We start from the raw sequence: 20223 nt of genomic DNA, 5'->3' as shown, positions 1-20223 counted from the left end.
CCAGGGGCTCTACACCTTAACCAAAGACTTGACAACATTGTTTGTGTTCACAGAGTTTACTAAAAAGGTTTTGAGCAACTCACGTTAGCAGTTGTTGACGCTATCCGCCATTTTCCCAGTCCAAAACAGGCAATTTCCGAATGTGAATGAACGGACTCCATAGGAGGAAATATCATTCTTATATGAGGCTCCTTTTTCAACTACAAGATCAATATTAGTCTTAATAATAGACTTAAGTCATCCAGGATAACTGGGAAATCCCAGCTTAATCCGCTGTCTAGCTTGTGTGACACACAGTAACATGAAAACCCCCCTTGTCTTCTATCCGGATATTGTTGCAAAATATATTCATCTCATGTAATGCATCAAATGTTATAAAACTAAAGGCTATAAACATATCTAAATAAATATACATCAATCCATCAGTTTTTCTAATAATCTTTAAAAAGTTACAACAGTAGATTAGTTTAGATTCAACTTTATTGTCATTGTGCAGAGTACAAGTTTAATGACAATGAAATGCAGTTTGCATCCAAACAAGTGCAAAAAAAGCCGAAAAGTGCAACGTGATATACAGGTATAGACAGGACAGGAAATATAGTGCAGTGTAAACAGTAGTAGACAGTTGGTTTACAGATGGTGGTTTAGAGTAATATAAATATAAATATGTTCAGTGTTTTAGTAGTTACCTTATAAGAGCAGAATAAATAAGGCTATGTAATATGAACAATATATGAACAACCAAAACCAAAAAAGCGAAAATAGAATAACGGGGATTTTATTTTGACAGCGGTCCCCCGGAAGTGGTGTTTGTTGTTGTTTCCCCGTGCTGAGCAGCGGGAGCAGTGAGGAGAGAAGCCGTTAGCTGAATCCAGATCAGGGAATCCCAAACAGCGTTTGTTAGTTTGTTGATCAGAGATGGAGCGACACCGGGAACACACGGAGGAGACCAAGCTGCGGGGAGAAGGTTAGTCTGACAATCTAACTGCTCTCATAATCACGCTAAGCTAACGTTAGCCTGCTAGCCGCATGCAGCTAGCTCCTGAAGCTAACGTGTTTTTATATCAGCTGCTAACTTTATCCTCACAGTCCTTCAGCTGCAAGAACAACATCCGCTGTCCTACATTCAGTTCTGGAAGAAGTACTCAGACCCTTTACTGCAGTTAAAGTACTAATACCACACTGTTACAGTAAGGAATCTTAATGTGTAAAGTAACTAAAGCTGTAACAGATGAATGTAGTGGAGTAACTAAAGTAACTAGTAACTAAAGTAACTAGTAACTAAAGCTGTAACAGATGAATGTAGTGGAGTAACTAAAGTAACTAGTAACTAAAGCTGTCAGATGAATGTAGTGGAGTAACTAAAGTAACTAGTAACTAAAGTAACTAGTAACTAAAGTAACTAGTAACTAAAGCTGTAACAGATGAATGTAGTGGAGTAACTAAAGTAACTAGTAACTAAAGTAACTAGTAACTAAATCTGTCAGATGAATGTAGTGGAGTAACTAAAGTAACTAGTAACTAAAGCTGGAACAGATGAATGTAGTGGAGTAACTAAAGTAACTAGTAACTAAAGTAACTAAAGCTGTAACAGATGAATGTAGTGGAGTAAGTAAAGTAACCAGTAACTAAAGCTGTAACAGATGAATGGAGTGGAGTAAGTAAAGTAACTAGTACCTAAAGTAACTAGTAACTAAATCTGTCAGATGAATGTAGTGGAGTAACTAAAGTAACTAGTAACTAAAGCTGCAACAGATGAATGTAGTGGAGTAACTAAAGTAACTAGTAACTAAAGCTGGAACAGATAAATGTAGTGGAGTAAAAAGAACAATATTTCTCTCTGAAATGTAGCGAAGTAGAAAGTGGCATGAAAAGAAAATACTCAAGTAAAGTACAAGTACCTCAACATTTGGACTGAAGTACAGTACTGGAGTAAATGTACTTAGTTACATTCCAGCGCTGCCTACATTATAAACATCCAGTCTTGCTAAAAAGTGATTGCAGCTTCTACCTTGTGTTTAAAAGGTTATTTCTGCCTCAGAATGACTAGATTTCATTCATGAGACTTTTATCTGACAGATTATATCCCATAATGAACTTTCTACCTGGTGAAATACCTTTTTAAAGGGCCAGTACATCCAGTACCAGCCAGTTTTCTGAGGAAGTTGTTGACTGGGAGCTTCCAGACTGAGTCTGACTATGCCAGGCTACAGAAGAAGTTACCAGCTGAAATATAGATTAATAAATAGTTGAAGGCTTAATCTGTGATGCTGTCAAAGCTGGAAGAAGAAATGAATCAACTTCAAAGAGGGGAGGCTGTCACATGTTATAATAATATAAAATATATCCATACATATCATTTATTAATAAATATAAATCAGTCCATCAGTTGACCAAAACGTTGATTTGTAACTTTTGGGAACAGGAAATTGGAGAAGTGTGTGTATGTGTGTCTGTCTGTCTGTGTGTGTCTGTGTGTGTCTGTGTGTGTGTGTGTGTGTGTGTGTGTGTGTGTGTGTGTGTGTGTGTGTGTGTGTGTCTGTGTGTGTGTGTGTGTGTGTGTGTGTCTGTGTGTCTGTCTGTGTGTGTCTGTGTGTGTGTGTGTGTGTGTGTGTGTGTGTGTGTGTGTGTGTGTGTGTGTGTGTGTGTGTGTGTGTGTGTGTCTCTGTGTGTCTCTGTGTGTAGAGGTCGACCGATTCATCGGTTTTGCCGATTAATCGGCACCGATAGTTGATTGGTGGAACTATCGTTATCGGCAAAAATCCATACCGATAGTTTTTCCTGGTTGCGTCCGTTGCTGGAGCGGCTGAGAAGCACGCGCTGTCATTCATTACACAGTACGAGAGCTGAGAAGGGTCTGCTGGCATCATGCATTACAATAGCGGCCTCTAGAGGAGAAATAAAAACTATCACTGATGCCTGGTGTTGTTTATTTTCTACTCGTCTTACTGTGCTCTGCACGGAGAGCACATGCTGCTGAAGGCTGACATCAGATGGCGTTTAAACCATCGGCAGCAAAAAGGTATGTATACAGTACATTTTGTCATATCATTATAAAGTTATTAATTTGTTGAATAGATGCTGTATTAGTAGAGAAAGAACAGCACAACAGTATATTTGTTTGCTTTCGAGGCTGAGATGACGCTAAACATTAGCTGCAGGCTAACTTACCTCAAGCGGTTAAAACACGGACAAAAATAAACACTAAAAAGTCCGACCCAAATGTCAGAATCAGAACCCCAAAGGCTCGTCCACGATCCCAAACGGCACCTCTGATTCATATTTAGATCATTTAATAACAGTTAAAAGTAGAGACTTACTGATTGCTGCAGCTAAAAGCTAACGAGTTAGCCGTCACGGGGGTGTCTTTGGTGTCTTTCTAGCCTCTACAGGTGATTTTCTATCCAGCCTGGAACTTGTGCCTTTTTTCGGGGTTGTTGAGCATTAAATCCAAACTGTTACATCCAAGATTTATCCACTTGATGTCCATAATTCATCACGTTTTCGGTCATTTCTGCCGCTAACTCCGTGCTATCCATAGACAGTAGGTGCTGCCGACAAGGGAATTTCCCATGATGCCTTTGTTTATGTTTTCAACCAATGGGAAGGCAGGTCCGTCACACATTACGCCTTATATGGGCATCCATCCATCATGTGATATCAATATATATCTGAGATTTATGTTCCGTTTTATTTTTTTATTTGTCTTTAAGGTCCTAAAATCTTTTTCAACATTGAAGTGACCTCACTGCAGCACACATATTCTAATAGCCCAGTTTGTCCTGAAAAAAATGATGTTCATAGATTGACTGTAGACAATAATAACTGTGTATAAGTATTGTTCATTGTTTGTTTGTTAATTACCATGTAGCCTACTAATACATTTTTTAATTAAGGTTTTTATTTGTTATCCATAGTTAATGCACTATGAACTAACATGAATGATTAAGGTGCAATTGTATTGCTCAAATCTGAATACATGCTGAAAAAAGTTATATGCATAATAACGTTCATAGTTCATGTAAGCTAGCTAATAAATCCTTGTTAACAAATTGTACTTGCAAAGTGTTACAGCTAAAGAAACACACATTTGACATATTTTAATGTTTCAATTATTTTCAGATGGCAACTGCTTTGAAGAAAGTACCAGTGTGGGAGTATTTTACTGAAGTATCGCCAGGGAAAGCACAGTGTAATATCTGAGACAAAATAATCAGCATGGGGGCATCAACATCTACAGGTAAAAATACTACGAACATGTGGAGTCATCTGAAGCATATTCATCCAGAAGCCCATGAAGAGGCTAACAGAAAAAGGGGCATGAAAAATCCTTCTCAGCCAACAGTGTCTCAACTGTTTGAAAGCAAGACAGGGTGGAAGGATACAGATCCAAGGTCTATCAAAATTGATGTCTTTATCACTGAAATGATTGCCACTGATAACCAACCATTTTCAGTGGTTTCAGACCTTGGATTTAAGAGGCTCATTTCCCTTATGGAACCCAGGTACCGGATTAAAAATGAGAAGTTCTACAGAACAAAGATGCTTGATGAAACATATTCCAGAGTTTTGACAAAAGTGAAAAGTGTAGTGACGAAGGACAAGGCCCCATTCATGGCCTTCACAACTGACTGTTGGTCTGGAACTACAGAGTCCATGATGAGCCTAACTGGGCATTTCATTTCCGAGGACTGGTCTAGAAAGCAAGTGGTGCTAAATGTCAAGCCCATGACTGGATCACACACAGCCACTTATATTCAAGAAAACTTCCTGAACATGTTGGAAGATTGGGATATTGCAAAAGACCGTGTTGTTCTTGTCCTAAGAGATGGGGGAGCAAACATGGTAAAAGGAATGAAACTGGCTGAACTTCCTGATTTAAGCTGCACTGCTCACACCCTTCAGCTCATTATCCATGATGGCCTATCTTGTCAGAGAGCTGTCCTGGACATTATTGCCATATTAAAAAGCTGTGCAACTCACTTTGGCCACTCTGTATTGGCCAAACAGAGGCTAAGAACCATTCAGGAGGAGCTGGGTGTCCCAAAGCACAACATCATCCAGGCCGTCCCGACTCGTTGGAACTCAACACTTCATATGCTCCAAAGAATGTATGAACAGAGACGGGCACTGAATGTGTACGCTGGTGAACATGGCCATATCAGTGGCTTATCTGCCACACAGTGGGACCTTGTCAGTAACCTTATTGACACACTGGCTCCCATCGAAGAAGTCACAATGGAGATGAGCAACTCTGAGTCTTCAGCAGGATGCATTATCCCTAGTGTTTCTGTTCTGAAGCTGATGCTGCAGGCAGAGGGTCCATCATCAGTAGGGATCAAAACTTTGCGCAAGACCATGCTTGACAGCCTGACAAAGCGGTTTTCTAAGGCAGAAGAGACAAAAGTTCTGGTCCTAGCAACACTCCTTGATCCTAGATACAAGGCCCGTGCCTTTGCGTCTGAAGAAACAGCTGAGAAAGGAAAACTATGGCTAAAGGAGGAAGCTGAAGAAGAGCTTGGCGAGCTCAGAGAAGAAGATCCGAGCCCTGCACCAGAAAGCCCTGAGCAGGATGAGGATTTGGATCCAGAGACAAAGAAGCAAAGAAGAATCCATCAGCCCACTTTACTGGATACCCTGTATGCCAGGGTCCTTGGTGCCACAGCTGCGTCAAAGGGGATGAACATGAAGAGCTTTGAGAGTGAGCTTGAGTGCTATTTGTCAGAGCCTGTCATTGAAAGAAGTGAAATGCCTCTGCAGTGGTGGCAGAAAAATGACACAAGATTTATAAGACTTGCACTTCTGGCCAAGAAATTCCTGTGCCCCCCACCATCCACTGTGCCTAGTGAAAGGGTATTCAGTGAAATGGGCATGATTTATGATGCCAAGAGGAGCCGACTGACTGGAGAACATGCACACCAACTCTGCTTTCTCCATTATAATTTGAAGTTCCTAAACTTTGAATATTAAAATGGAAGGACTAGTTTCAACTGTTTCACAAGTTCAAATTTTATTATGTGAAATGTCTTCTTTATTCATTAAGTTGGCTTGAAAAAGTATAGTTAAACAGTTACATGTTGAGTTTAACTGTTTATTTATTTATTTATTACTTTTTGTTTCAGTTTGAATGAAGGTCTTTAATTGACTTCAATATTTATTTATATGTATATATTTATTTCATTTATCATGTTTTCATGGTTCAATACAGTTTTTTTATTTTTATAATAAAGTTCAGCACTGTTTTACTTGGAGTGTCATGTTTGTTTTTATCCAGTATCAATTCTAAATACTATTGGTCGATTAATCGGTTATCGGCAAATACGGCCCAACCTAGCTATCGGTAAAATCCACTATCGGTCGACCTCTATCTGTGTGTGTGTGTGTGTGTGTTGTTTTTCCAACAACAGCAGTGACCATAGAGCTAGTTAGTGTCTGTTAGCTCATAGCTTTAGCAGCAGACTGTAGGACGTCCTGTTAGAATCCTCTCCAGTGAAATACAGTCACACTTTTACACCGTTTAGCTGTCAGCATTTAAACTGTGTTTAATCCATCTGCTAGCTAATGGTAGGCTAACATACACGTTACCTGCTGCCAAGTGTAACGTGTTATTAGTGTTAACTAGCATCACATGCAGCGATGCTTCTGTTACCTCTAACTTCTGTTGTTGGAGCGTCAGAGAGCATTTCAGTTGCACCGAAATCCGTGTTGCTATTCCGTCTGGTAGATACCGGTCGGTTTGGCACCGGTGCCATATTAGCGCTGGATTTTAACATGCGGCGTTCAGGTGAACAGAAAATTTAGTTGCCTGTATCTTTTTACAGCAACCCTCCATAGAGATTCATCAGCTTACTTTAAGTAACAGCGACAGTAAACATTTATTTCACACTATTATTACGGTTAAACTTTGCAATTGATCAGCGGTTCACATGCATTCCAAACCGTGAGTGTTCAACTCTGGTCCGTTACACCACTACTGTCATGACAACGTTGACAGCCGCGAGCCTTTAACGTTCGGGTCGGCTAACTGCCGTTCACGTTCAATAGAGTTAACTGTCGAAGTTTGAGAATCCCTGCTATAGTGGGTAGTTTCTGTCTCCCCCATGAGGAATTGTAAGTAATGACAACAACACTGTCAACGCCTCCACATGATACAAGCCTTCCGTGATCGCGCACCTGAAAACAAACAAGTCCTGTGACCCAAATCTGAAAAAACTCAGCCGCGACCAGCAGACCTGACAAAATGGTGGAAGACGAGGAGATAGTTGATGGTCTGGTAGTTAAGATAAGTGAAGCAGTATTTGCCAAACTCGGCTCCAGTCTAACGGCCGATGCAGGCTGTCTGAACGCAGATGTCCGTGTTAACATGGATAATTGTAGTGAATAAACATGTTATTGTAATCCTGATCGCTGGGCCATTGTGCCACCGCCCGACACAGGAGGACACCTGTGATCCAGTGCACAGCCCACATCTGGAGCATGATCAGTCCGCCCCGGCAGTCACCTGATCCCCCACATCAGACCAGCAAGCCACGGCGTTATACGGCGAGTTCAACCGAAGGAACATGTGCGTTTTGTAGCAGAAAAACATTCTGACAAGAGGATTGTAAAATAAGTAGAGAGCATGCGCAGCAGCAATACAGACTTTTGCTCCATGCACCACCGCACCACTTATACAATAAGAAGCTACTCCTTTAATGTCTGTGTCTCAATCAGTTGCATGTTTTCATACAAAAGGAGGTTTTCTATGAAGTCACGATTATGTCATATCTCACGAGTGTGATAAAACATGCTCACAAGCAAATTCTATCGTTTCACATACGCAGATGTTATCCTTCACGCACCGATTCAACAATCGAGAGTTGAACAGGCAGCTGCGAGCGTTAAAACAAAACATAGGGAGAAGGAAAGAATGGCCCCCGCATTTATAAAACTAAGCAGCACATGTACACAGCAGCCACCACGCACCACAGAATGTCCGCTTTGCGAGCACTGGAAGACATACATGTTCTCACAGGTAAACTCTGCTCTCCAAGTTGATTTCTGCACGTGTGAATGAAACTGACTTTTGACACTTTGGCGGCGGAAACCACGGAGGTACTGGCCCTCCTATGATTGTTCACTTTCAAGGTGATCTAACCCACAGACCTCTGTAGTTTACCTTGATTGACAGCTGTTGGTTGTATAATGCAAGCATTTGGTTGCAGTCTGGAGCCCTGCTGTCTGATCCGGTGCAGCAAAGTTATCTTACCTTCCAGTTCAGAGATTTTCTCAGACAGACCGGCACAGCTTTTACAGCCAGAGCCAGTGGAGGTATGAAGGTTTTTTTTTGTGTTTTGGAAGCTCAGTTTTGTATGATGATCTTTGGGGATAAATCGATAGCCTGACGTGGTCAGACTCAGATTCTAGTCAGAATCTGAGTCTGATTCTGCTCCATTGGGCTGTGATTATGGGGCGTGTTTCAACCGAACCGGGAAAGAAAATGCCTCTGCACTCAATTGGATAGACCTACAACCAATCAGAGCAACAGAGTTGTCAACAGAACTCAACTCCAGTGAGACGAGACAAGATGGTGTATCGTCTCCATTGCAACCACTCTTTGCACTTCCGTCCTAACTTCCGACTTTTAGACTTTTTGTAGCTGGATATATCATGTATTGTGTAAATATGAATGTGGATAACGTTAGTGATAGTGAGATGCTTGCTACAATTGCATTTCTAGTGATGAATCGGCGAAAACACGTTTTATTTCTCTGATTTACGGCTTTGTTCTAACGCCGCTGGGCGCTCTCTCTCTTCAGTCACTCTCTATCTCGCACGACCATGCTTGCTCTTGGGAGAATTACTCGAATTGTTGGGTCTTTGTATATTATATAGTGTGGTCTAGACCTACTCTATCTGTAATGTGTCTTGAGATAACTCTTGCTATGATTTGATACTATAAATAAAATTTAATTGAATTAAATTGAAGCTGCGTCCTTATCACGGTAAAATCGGCTAATTAGCAAAGTATTGTTGAGACTGATATTTAATGTATGTCTGTCGGTGTTTCAGCTTTACCTCCAGATGTTCTGGAAGTGATTGTTGGTGAAGAAGAGCAGCAGGAGTGTAGCTCCAGTGTGGACCAGGAGGAGCCAGAGCCCCCCCCAAACATTAAAGAGGAACAGGAGGAACTGGGGAGCAGTCAGGAGGGAGAGCATCTTCAAGGGCTGGAGGAGGCTGATATCACCAAGTTCCCATTCACTCCTGTCCCTGTGAAGAGTGAAGATGATGAAGAGGAAGGTAGGAACAACGTTAACAGGGTTTTTAGGGGGAAAGAATTGGCAGAAGTCAAAAGCATAAAAGTTCAAGAGAACCTGGTTTATTTATTTTTATTTTATTTTACTAGTCTCGCATGTCCAGACCTTCCTACACAGCACTGCGGAGGAAGGTCTGACTACTCCACACAGCATTCCTGGATAGGAGAAAAACATGCTCTGGTTTATTGGCATTTCTTTAAATCAATCACAATCGTCTTGGGTGGTGCTAAGCACCGGATGGAGCCACGGTGCCTCTGCAAAATCTTGTGAAGGAATTTGTTTTGGTGGAACATGTGTACGTTCAAAAGAACATCTATGAAAAATACATCTGTGTGTGTGTGGGGGGGTGGGGGTGGGGTCCACTCTCCACCACAAAAATAATACCACCAAATAATTTGCGTGAATTGTTGTGATCGCAACATCACGAAATCCTGGAGGGGCTGACTAACGGAGGCAAGTTGTTGAATGGTGCAGTTCTCTTGGTTATGTCTGACTTTCCAGTTTTCCTCAATTTATGTTTCCTGCAGATGTTGAGCAGCTGTTGGTGGTTAAAGAAGAGGTTCCCCCTGAGCAGCAGGACTGTAGCTCCAGTGTGGACCAGCAGGAGCCAGAGCCTCCCCCAAACATTAAAGAGGAACAGGAGGAACTGGGGAGCAGTCAGGAGGGAGAGCATCTTCAAGGGCTGGAGGAGGCTGATATCACCAAGTTCCCATTCACTCCTGTCCCTGTGAAGAGTGAAGATGATGAAGAGGAAGGTAGGAACAACGTTAACAGGGTTTTTAGGGGGAAAGAATTGGCAGAAGTCAAAAGCATAAAAGTTCAAGAGAACCTGGTTTATTTATTTTCATTTTATTTTACTAGTCTCGCATGTCCAGACCTTCCTACACAGCACTGCGGAGGAAGGTCTGGCTACTCCACACAGCATTCCTGGATAGGAGAAAAACATGCTCTGGTTTATTGGCATTTCTTTAAATCAATCACAATCGTCTTGGGTGGTGCTAAGCTCCGGATGGAGCCACGGTGCCTCTGCAAAATCTTGTGAAGGAATTTGTTTTGGTGGAACATGTGTACGTTCAAAAGAACATCTATGAAAAATACATCTGTGTGTGTGTGTGTGTGGGGGGGGGGGGGTCCACTCTCCACCACAAAAATAATACCACCAAATAATTTGCGTGAATTGTTGTGATCACGACATCACGAAATCCTGGAGGGACTGACTAACGGAGGCAAGTTGTTGAATGGTGCAGTTCTCTTGGTTATGTCTGACTTTCAAGTTTTCCTCAATTTATGTTTCCTGCAGATGTTGAGCAGCTGTTGTTGGTTAAAGAAGAGGTTCCCCCTGAGCAGCAGGAGTGTAGCTCCAGTGTGGACCAGCAGGAGCCAGAGCCCCCCCCACACATTAAAGAGGAACAGGAGGAACTGTGGAGCAGTCAGGAGGGAGAGCAGCTTCAAGGGCTGGAGGAGGCTGATATCACCAAGTTCCCATTCACTCCTGTCCCTGTGAAGAGTGAAGATGATGAAGAGAAAGCTCAGTCCTCACAGCTTCATCAGAGACAAACTCAACACATGGAAACAGAAGCTGATGGAGAGGACTGTGGAGGACCAGAACCAGACAGGAACTCACATCCACTTTTACAACCAGAGACTGAAGACCAGACTGGAGACTCTTCTGATCCTGAGACTGATGACAGTGCTGATTGGAAGGAGACCAGAGAACCTCAGTCAGCTTTAAACTCTCTGAAACATGATTCAACATGTAAGAAAACATTCAGCTGCTCTGAGTGTGGGAAAGCTTTCACTTATAGTGGAACCCTGAAGAGACACATGATGACTCATTCTGGAGAAAAACCTTTTAGCTGCTCAGTCTGTAAGAAATCTTTTTCGCTGAGTGAAAATTTTGAGTCACACATGATGACTCACACAGGAGAGAAGCCTTTTAGCTGCTCAGTTTGTAAGAAATCTTTTACACAGAGTGGAAGTTTACGGACACACATGATAACTCACACAGGAGAAAAACCTTTCAGCTGCTCAGTCTGTAAGAAATCTTTTACACAGAGAGGAAATCTAAAACAACACATGAGAATCCACACAGGAGAAAAACCTTTTAGCTGCTCTGAGTGTGGTAGAGCTTTCTCTGATAGTGGACACCTGAAGAACCACATGATAACTCACACAGGAGAAAGACCTTTCGGCTGCTCAGTCTGTAAGAAATCTTTTACAGTGGGAGAAAGTTTACGGTCACACATGGCAGTCCACACAGGAGAGAAAAGATTCAGCTGCAGTGTTTGTAACAGAAGATTTGCCTGGCGTTCTGATGTCAAAAGACATAAATGTGTTGGTCAGATGGAAACAGAAGCTGATGGAGAGGACTGTGGAGGACCAGAACCAGCCAGGAACTCACATCCACTTTTACAACCAGAGACTGAAGACCAGACTGGAGACTCTTCTGATCCTGAGACTGATGACAGTGCTGATTGGAAGGAGACCAGAGAACCTCAGTCAGCTTTAAACTCTCTGAAACATGATTCAACATGTAAGAAAACATTCAGCTGCTCTGAGTGTGGGAAAAGATGTGGCACCAAGTCAAATCTGAAGAGTCACATGGTAAGTCACACAGGAGAAAAACTTTTCAGCTGCTCAATTTGTGATAAAAGATTTGGCTACAAGACACATCTGAAGAGACACATGCTAACTCACACAGGAGAAAGACCTTTCAGCTGCTCTGAGTGTGGTAAAGCTTTCCCTGTTAGTGGAAACCTGAAGAGACACATGAGAACTCACAGGATAAAAACCTTTCAGCTGCTCAGTTTGTAACAGAAAATTTGCCCAGCGGTCTAAACTCAAAACACATAAATGTGTTGGTCAGATGGAAACAGAAGCTGATGGAGAGGACTGTGGAGGACCAGAACCAGCCAGGAACTCACATCCACTTTTACAACCAGAGACTGAAGACCAGACTGGAGACTCTTCTGATCCTGAGACTGATGACATGGAATAACGTTGGTGACTTTAAGTCCAAGCTAAACTTCTCAAGTATCAAACAAAAATCGTTATGTATCAACATCTAGATAGAAGACATTATATTGTGTGGTAGGAAAAAATACACTTTTATTTTAAATATTTTATTAGATATTGTTTTGTCTTGTAATGTCTGTCTTATAATCAATTATAATCAAGAAATCAGACAAATGTAACCACCTGATATTTTATAGGACCCACACATGTATTCACTTCTTTCTAAGTAACGTATGTTTAGCAAGATTCACTATTAATCATGTTTCAATATGGGAGTTTATTCACTACACATTGGATTAAAGCAAAGCTGAGATGGACATATTATGATCTGTATAGAACTATAAAAACTCACTTGTGCATTGCTATGTTCCAAGATAATATGATCAGTGACACCAAAATGATTAAGATCTTTTGACATGTGTAGTGTCTCCTATGCCACTAATTAGGCCATGGTAAAGCTAATAAAATAAAGAAATATAATGGTTTGATATGACCGGTGTGGTCACCAGGACATGCTGAGTACCCTCCAGGATGAAATAAAGTGTCGAGACTAGAGGCCATTAGAGCTGTTCTTCTCAAAGCCCAGGAACATTAAATGTCCAAAATCAGGGTGCAAAGTCTCTCAAAAGGAAGGTAGAGAGAGTTAGAAAATAATATATCTTATTGTCCACCATGACAAGTTATCTGTTTAACTTCAGACAGTGAGCTGGATTACCTTTACTCTTTTGCCCAAGTAAAGAATATTTGTAATTTATTTTCACCATATGACCTGTCAGGTATCATCCAGTAGAAACTATTTTAACTCAATAGCTGTTAATTTATTTGATCTGCTGCACTTTGGATCAATAGACTGAGATTAAAAATGACGTCTAATGGATGTTTGTTAGGTTTAAGTGATGCTTTTGACTTAAAGCGTAACTCTCGCCAAAATGCAACCTAGGGTCTTTTTGTCAATGTACCCGAGTCAAACTTTAGTTTAAAAGCATATTTAGGACGGAAACGCCACTTTTAAGATTTACCGTATTCTAGTTTTTGGGTCAAATGGCCTTTTGAATGGGAGTGCTAGGGGCACTTTGATGCTAGCCTCAAAATATCTATTTTTAAACCACTAAGAAGGCTCGACACAACATGAGACTTTGCTCCAAGTATCACCAGGAGCTCTACACCTTAACCAAAGACTTGACAACATTGTTTGTGTTCACAGAGTTTACTAAAAAGGTTTTGAGCAACTCACGTTAGCAGTTGTTGTTGACGCTATCCGCCATTTTCCCAGTCCAAAACAGGCAATTTCCGAATGTGAATGAACCGACTCCATAGGAGGAAATATCATTCTTATATGAGGCTCCTTTTTCAACTACAAGATCAATATTAGTCTTAATAATAGACTTAAATCATCCAGGATAACTGGGAAATCCCAGCTTAATCCGCTGTCTAGCTTGTGTGACACACAGTAACATGAAAACCCCCCTTGTCTTCTATCTGGATATTGTTGCAAAATATATTCATCTCATGTAATGCATCAAATGTTATAAAACTAAAGGCTATAAACATATCTAAATAAATATACATCAATCCATCAGTTTTTCTAATAATCTTTAAAAAGTTACAACAGTAGATTAGTTTAGATTCAACTTTATTGTCATTGTGCAGAGTACAAGTTTAATGACAATGAAATGCAGTTTGCGCCCAAACAAGTGCAAAAAAAGCCGAAAAGTGCAACGTGATATACAGGTATAGACAGGACAGGAAATATAGTGCAGTGTAAACAGTAGTAACAGTTGGTTTACAGATGGTGGTTTAGAGTAATATAAATATAAATATGTTCAGTGTTTTAGTAGTTACCTTATAAGAGCAGAATAAATAAGGCTATGTAATATGAACAATATATGAACAACCAAAACCAAAAAAGTGAAAATAGAATAACGGGGCTTTTATTTTGACAGCGGTCCCCCGGAAGTGGTGTTTGTTGTTGTTTCCCCGTGCTGAGCAGCGGGAGCAGTGAGGAGAGAAGCCGTTAGCTGAATCCAGATCAGGGAATCCCAAACAGCGTTTCTTAGTTTGTTGATCAGAGATGGAGCGACACCGGGAACACACGGAGGAGACCAAGCTGCGGGGAGAAGGTTAGTCTGACAATCTAACTGCTCTCATAATCACGCTAAGCTAACGTTAGCCTGCTAGCTGGTAGCATGCAGCTAGCTCCTGAAGCTAACGTGTTTTTATATCAGCTGCTAACTTTATCCTCACAGTCCTTCAGCTGCAAGAACAACATCCGCTGTCCTACATTCAGTTCTGGAAGAAGTACTCAGACCCTTTACTGCAGTTAAAGTACTAATACCACACTGTTACAGTAAGGAATCTTAATGTGTAAAGTAACTAAAGCTGTAACAGATGAATGTAGTGGAGTAACTAAAGTAACTAGTAACTAAAGTAACTAGTAACTAAAGCTGTAACAGATGAATGTAGTGGAGTAACTAAAGTAACTAGTAACTAAAGCTGTCAGATGAATGTAGTGGAGTAACTAAAGTAACTAGTAACTAAAGCTGTAACAGATGAATGTAGTGGAGTAACTAAAGTAACTAGTAACTAAAGCTGTCAGATGAATGTAGTGGAGTAACTAAAGTAACTAGTAACTAAAGCTGTAACAGATGAATGGAGTGGAGTAAAAAGTACAATATTTCTCTCTGAAATGTAGCGGAGTAGAAGTAGAAAGTGGCATGAAAAGAAAATACTCAAGTAAAGTACAAGTACCTCAACATTTGGACTGAAGTACAAGTACTGGAGTAAATGTACTTAGTTACATTCCAGCGCTGCCTACATTATAACCATCCAGTCTTGCCAAAAAAGTGATTGCAGCTTCTACCTTGTGTTTAAAAGGTTATTTCTGCCTCAGAATGACTAGATTTCATTCATGAGGCTTTTAGCTGACAGATTATATCCCATAATGAACTTTCTACCTGGTGAAATACCTTTTTAAAGAGCCAGTACATCCAGTACCAGCCAGTTCTGACTATGCGATAGAGAAATCTTGGGAGCTAAAAAGCTAAATTTTTTTCACATAAGAAGCTATCAGCTGAAATATATATTTATAAATAGTTGAAGGCTTAATCTGTGATGCTGTCAAAGCTGGAAGAAGAAATGAATCAACTTCAAAGAGGGGAGGCTGTCACATGTTATAATAATATAAAATATATCCATACATATCATTTATTAATAAATATAAATCAGTCCATCAGTTGACCAAAACGTTGATTTGTAACTTTTGGGAACAGGAAATTGGAGAAGTGTGTGTGTGTGTGTGTGTGTGTCTGTCTGTCTGTGTGTGTCTGTGTGTGTGTGTGTGTGTGTGTGTGTGTGTGTGTGTGTGTGTGTATGTCTGTGTATGTCTGTGTGTGTGTGTGTGTGTGTGTGTGTGTATGTCTGTGTGTGTCTCTCTGTGTGTGTGTGTGTGTGTGTGTGTATGTCTGTGTGTGTCTCTGTGTGTGTGTGTCTGTGCGTGTGTATATGTATGTATGTATGTTTGTATGTATGTGTGTGTGTGTGTATATGTCTCTGTGTGTGTGTGTGTGTTTGTGTGTGTCTCTCTGTGTGTGTGTCTCTGTGTGTATGTCTGTGTGTGTCTCTCTGTGTGTATGTCTGTGTGTGTGTCTGTGTGTGTCTCTGTGTGTGTGTGTGTGTGTGTGTGTGTTGTTTTTCCAACAACAGCAGTGACCATAGAGCTAGTTAGTGTCTGTTAGCTCATAGCTTTAGCAGCAGACTGTAGGACGTCCTGTTAGAATCCTCTCCAGTGAAATACAGTCACACTTTTACACCGTTTAGCTGTCAGCATTTAAACTGTGTTTAATCCATCTGCTAGCTAACGGTAGGCTAACATACACGTTACCTGCTGCCAAGTGTAACGTCTTATTAGTGTTAACTAGCATCACATGCAGCGATGCTTCTGTAAAGGTACTTTATTGTCACATACTGTATACTTAGATGTAGCGAAATTCATTCTCTGCATTTAACCCATCCCTCCGCTCCAGATCTGAGCCAGTGCCTTGATCCAGATCCAGGGCTCCAGACTAACTTTTTTCACTAGGAGCACAGTGGCCCCCAACTGAAAATTTTAGGGGCGCAACCAGAAAATTTAGGGGCACACACTGTAAATCAACATGCTAACCAAATATTCACATTTCTGCTAATTTCCACTGTATTACTAATACATACTTTGATAACAGATGCAGAAATTACAACGTGCTGTTTGAAATTCAGTGTCACAAGGTTAACTGACAGCACCATCGCTGTCATGAAAAACTAAAAACAAAAATATATATATATATATTTTTGTTTTTAGTATATATACAGGGCTTAATTTGAGCCGGAACACGCCGGAACATGTTCCGGCACCTCCGACGTTGAATCCGGAACCTTTTTTATTGGATCCGGCACCTCCTGTGTCACTATGAAAAATTAGTCGCCTAAATGAAAAAAATAAACTACTGTTTGTGTAGTGTTCAATGTTGTTATCTGTCTTGTTAGTCTTGATTCCCCATTGGAGTTCCACAAAAGTTGTGGAACTCAATGTGTTTTGAGGTGAATTTTCAGGGTAAGACAGAGGGGGGAGAGGAGACAGAGGGAGGGGATCGGCACTTCAACAGCGCGGCGCTGCACTTCAAGTGACACAAGCGCTTGTGCTGGTTGAGGATAAAAATGTCAAAAAGACAACAAAGTTTGCTTAACTTTTTCAAATACGCTAGCCAGTCGGATCCCAAACAAGCAAAAATCGTTTCTGCCGATCAAGAATGTGGAGACCACGGTGGGTTTTATGTTTTAATTGTCCGATGGATAGTTGCTGCTTGTGAGAACGATCGTTGCAGTGTATTTTTAATTTTTTTTACATTTCGCACCGATGCAGTGCACGTTCTGAAATAAAAATAAACATTGCCCTGATGTACACACAGCGTTGTTTAGGCTTTTTTAGTCAGAGTCAGAGAAGCTACGTAGGCAGCTGTAATTTTTGTTTTGGTTCCGTTACCTCCAAGCCCCGTTTTGAGTCGCCGGATCCACCCCCCCTCTGCGCTCCGGGACCTCCCACTTTACAAATTAAGCACTGTATATATATATATATATATATATATATACCAGCTCTAGTCTACAATTACAATGAATTCAACTTCAAATTAAACATGCATTGTTTAGGCTACTACTGAACCAATATTGGTACCGATACCTGAAATTCAGTTCCGTTACCCAGCGGTACCTTTTTTTTGGTACTTTCCCTCTATAATTACAAAACAGTTATTTCAGTTTTAAAAAATATTGTCAAACCTATTTATCCTATGTACTTAGAACATTATGTTATTTTATTAGAATATGTTACACTCTAAACAAATTAAACAAAAATAAAAATAAAACCCCTCCCTCTATCCTCCCAAACCCATCCCTACAACCTATTAAATTGAATAATTATTCATTTCTTACTCACTGTAACTTTTATTCTTGTATTTGTATATTCTTTTTTAGCCTGTTTTATTTTCATCACGACCGTTTTTAATTGCTCGTTAATGTTTCATGTAAATCACTTTGAATTGCCTTGTTGCTGAAAGGTGCTGTAGAAATAAAGTTGCCTTGTTTCTGAAAGGTGCTGTAGAAATAAAGTTGCCTTGTTGCTGAAAGCTGCTGTAGAAATAAAGTTTCCTTGTTGCTGAAAGCTGCTGTAGAAATAAAGTTGCCTTGCCTTACAACCTCAGCCTGTCAGTCATCCACCAGGGCAGAGAACCACCGTTGTGCCTGCTTAGGAAGTGTAACGTCAACAGCACCGCGACCGCTTTCACCTCTCCATTAATATCATATCGCAGCAAACGTTGTCTGAGTGAAGTTTTGAAAAACTGTAACCAGACCTGAAACCACTTTATCGGCATCTCCGTGACTCACTGTGACTTCAACAAAACTGCAGAGCCGACGTAGTTTGCTCCGTCCGCAGCTATGCGTGTGTGCGAGTGTGTGCGTTTGTGTCAGAGCTCCTCTCTCTGTCCATTTTCAGAGAGGACAGATAAGCTTGAGCTTACGCGCTCTCAGGTATCGAAATTTAGACGTTTAACGTGTAAAAAAGGGGACAAATTTACTAGTCGCACATGTGCGACTGGATGTAAAATTCAGTCGCACACTCTCAAATTTTGGTTAGAGAGAGACGTGGTCGATTTGTTTTTTCATTTCTTTCTTTTTCTCTCTTTTTCTTTCTCTCATTTCGGCCTGTGAAGCGCGTCCGCGCTATTCTCCGAGATGGACTTGACGGCCTTTTGTGCAGCGGATTTTTTTTTTTTTTTTTTTTTTTGACGACCTAGTTAAGGCGTTAGGGTTCCCCAGCTTAGGCGGGCCGCCCGAGCTGTAAAGTTCTGCGGGAAACCCTGTGTTCACAGAGTTTACTAAAAAGAAAGGTTTTCAACAACTCACCGTAGCTCTTGTTGTTTCCGGCCGCTACCACCTCGGCAGTCAAAACCAGTCGATATGCGAATGAACGGACTCCACATGAGGCTCCTTTTTCAACTGCGAGGTCAATATTGTATTTCAATAACGACAAAACAAGAAATAATCCGTGCATTTATATGGAACTAAGCTTTAGGAGCTTTCCATCTTTACTCTCCTCTCTGTTACGTTGCATTCAGAAATCAATTGTTTTTGACTGATAAAATGGCTGCGGCCGGAAACAACAAGACCTACGGTGAGTTGTTCAAAACCTTTTTTTTTAGTAAACTCTGGGTACACACACAATGTTGTCAAGTCTTTGGTTAAGGTGTAGAGCCCCTGGTGATACTTAGAGTAAAGTCTCATGTTGTATCGAGCCTTCTTAGTGTTTTAGGGTGTTTTCACACATGAAAGTCTGAACCAAGGTCCGGACCAAGGTTCATGTTTTTGTTACATTGTAACATTTGATCCGGTAAGTTTTGGTTTCACACTGCAGTTATACAAGCGCACTAAAGATCTCTACGTGACAAAACTACGTCCTGTCGTCATCACATACGTGAGCTGCGTCTCCAGATACTTGTTACTGGTTTGTAGACGGGCTTCCCCATCCTCTCGTCTCCTCTCTCTGTGTCGGAGTTTTTTCAGCTGACTGCTGCTCTCTCCTACTGACTGCTGCTCTCTCCTACTGACTGCTGCTCTCTCCTACTGACTGCTACTCTCTCCTACTGACTGCTGCTCTCTCCTACTGACTGCCGCTCTCTCCTACTGACTGCTGCTCTCCTCTACTGACTGCTGCTCTCTCCTACTGACTGCTGCTCTCTCCTACTGACTGCTGCTCTCCTCTACTGACTGCTGCTCTCTCCTACTGACTGCTGCTCTCTCCTACTGACTGCCGCTCTCTCCTACTGACTGCTGCTCTCCTCTACTGACTGCTGCTCTCTCCTACTGACTGCTGCTCTCTCCTACTGACTGCTGCTCTCTCCTACTGACTGCTGCTCTCTCCTACTGACTGCTGCTCTCTCCTACTGACTGCTGCTCTCTCCTACTGACTGCTGCTCTCCCCTACTGACTGCTGCTCTCCTCTACTGACTGCTGCTCTCTCCTACTGACTGCTGCTCTCTCCTACTGACTGCCGCTCTCTCCTACTGACTGCTGCTCTCTCCTACTGACTGCTGCTCTCCTCTACTGACTGCTGCTCTCTCCTACTGACTGCTGCTCTCTCTTACTGACTGCTGCTCTCCTCTACTGACTGCTGCTCTCCTCTACGGCCGCGGCTCTTTTTGTTTTGTTGTGATGTTGAGAAGCAAGACACTGGAACTTTCTGGAGAATTTATTCAGAGACAAACGGAAACCTACACTGTACATTTACTACCACTTAACAAATAAACTGCTGATGTATTCTCAGCTCTGATAGCCGACAGCTGTCTGCTCTGAGCTCATTCACCGTCACTCTCTCATGTAGCCTACA

The 20223-nt window shown here is 41.4% G+C and overlaps 1 protein-coding gene and 1 long non-coding RNA gene across 5 annotated transcripts in view; one reads left to right on the top strand and one right to left on the bottom strand.

Moving 5' to 3' along the window:
- Nucleotides 1–11058: 11058 nt before the first annotated feature.
- LOC118493384 overlaps nucleotides 11059–20223 on the bottom strand; it is a 24270-nt gene continuing 15105 nt past the window's right edge. The window contains exons 1-3 of one of the 2 annotated variants that reach the window (XR_004895346.1): nucleotides 12089–12391; nucleotides 11314–11397; nucleotides 11059–11145 (exon numbers count right to left, since the gene is read on the bottom strand). This is a non-coding gene — a long non-coding RNA (uncharacterized LOC118493384). Of the gene's footprint in view, nucleotides 11146–11313; nucleotides 11482–12088; nucleotides 12392–20223 lie in introns of those variants that run through there. The other variant, XR_004895345.1, reaches the window with a different exon arrangement.
- Nucleotides 14247–20223, top strand: part of LOC116050061 (gastrula zinc finger protein XlCGF7.1-like) — a 25889-nt gene continuing 19912 nt past the window's right edge. For all 3 annotated transcript variants that reach the window (XR_004895340.1, XM_035993012.1, XM_035993011.1), the window contains exon 1: nucleotides 14247–14431. Coding sequence is in view for 2 of the 3 variants with exons in the window: in XM_035993012.1 (XP_035848905.1) it covers nucleotides 14383–14431 (49 nt within the window). In the remaining variant the exon portion in view is untranslated. The remainder of the gene's footprint in view (nucleotides 14432–20223) is intronic.

This window comes from Sander lucioperca, chromosome 16 (assembly GCF_008315115.2).
Source record: "Sander lucioperca isolate FBNREF2018 chromosome 16, SLUC_FBN_1.2, whole genome shotgun sequence".
NCBI lineage: Eukaryota > Metazoa > Chordata > Actinopteri > Perciformes > Percidae > Sander > Sander lucioperca.
This window is presented reverse-complemented; position numbering and strand designations above follow the sequence as displayed.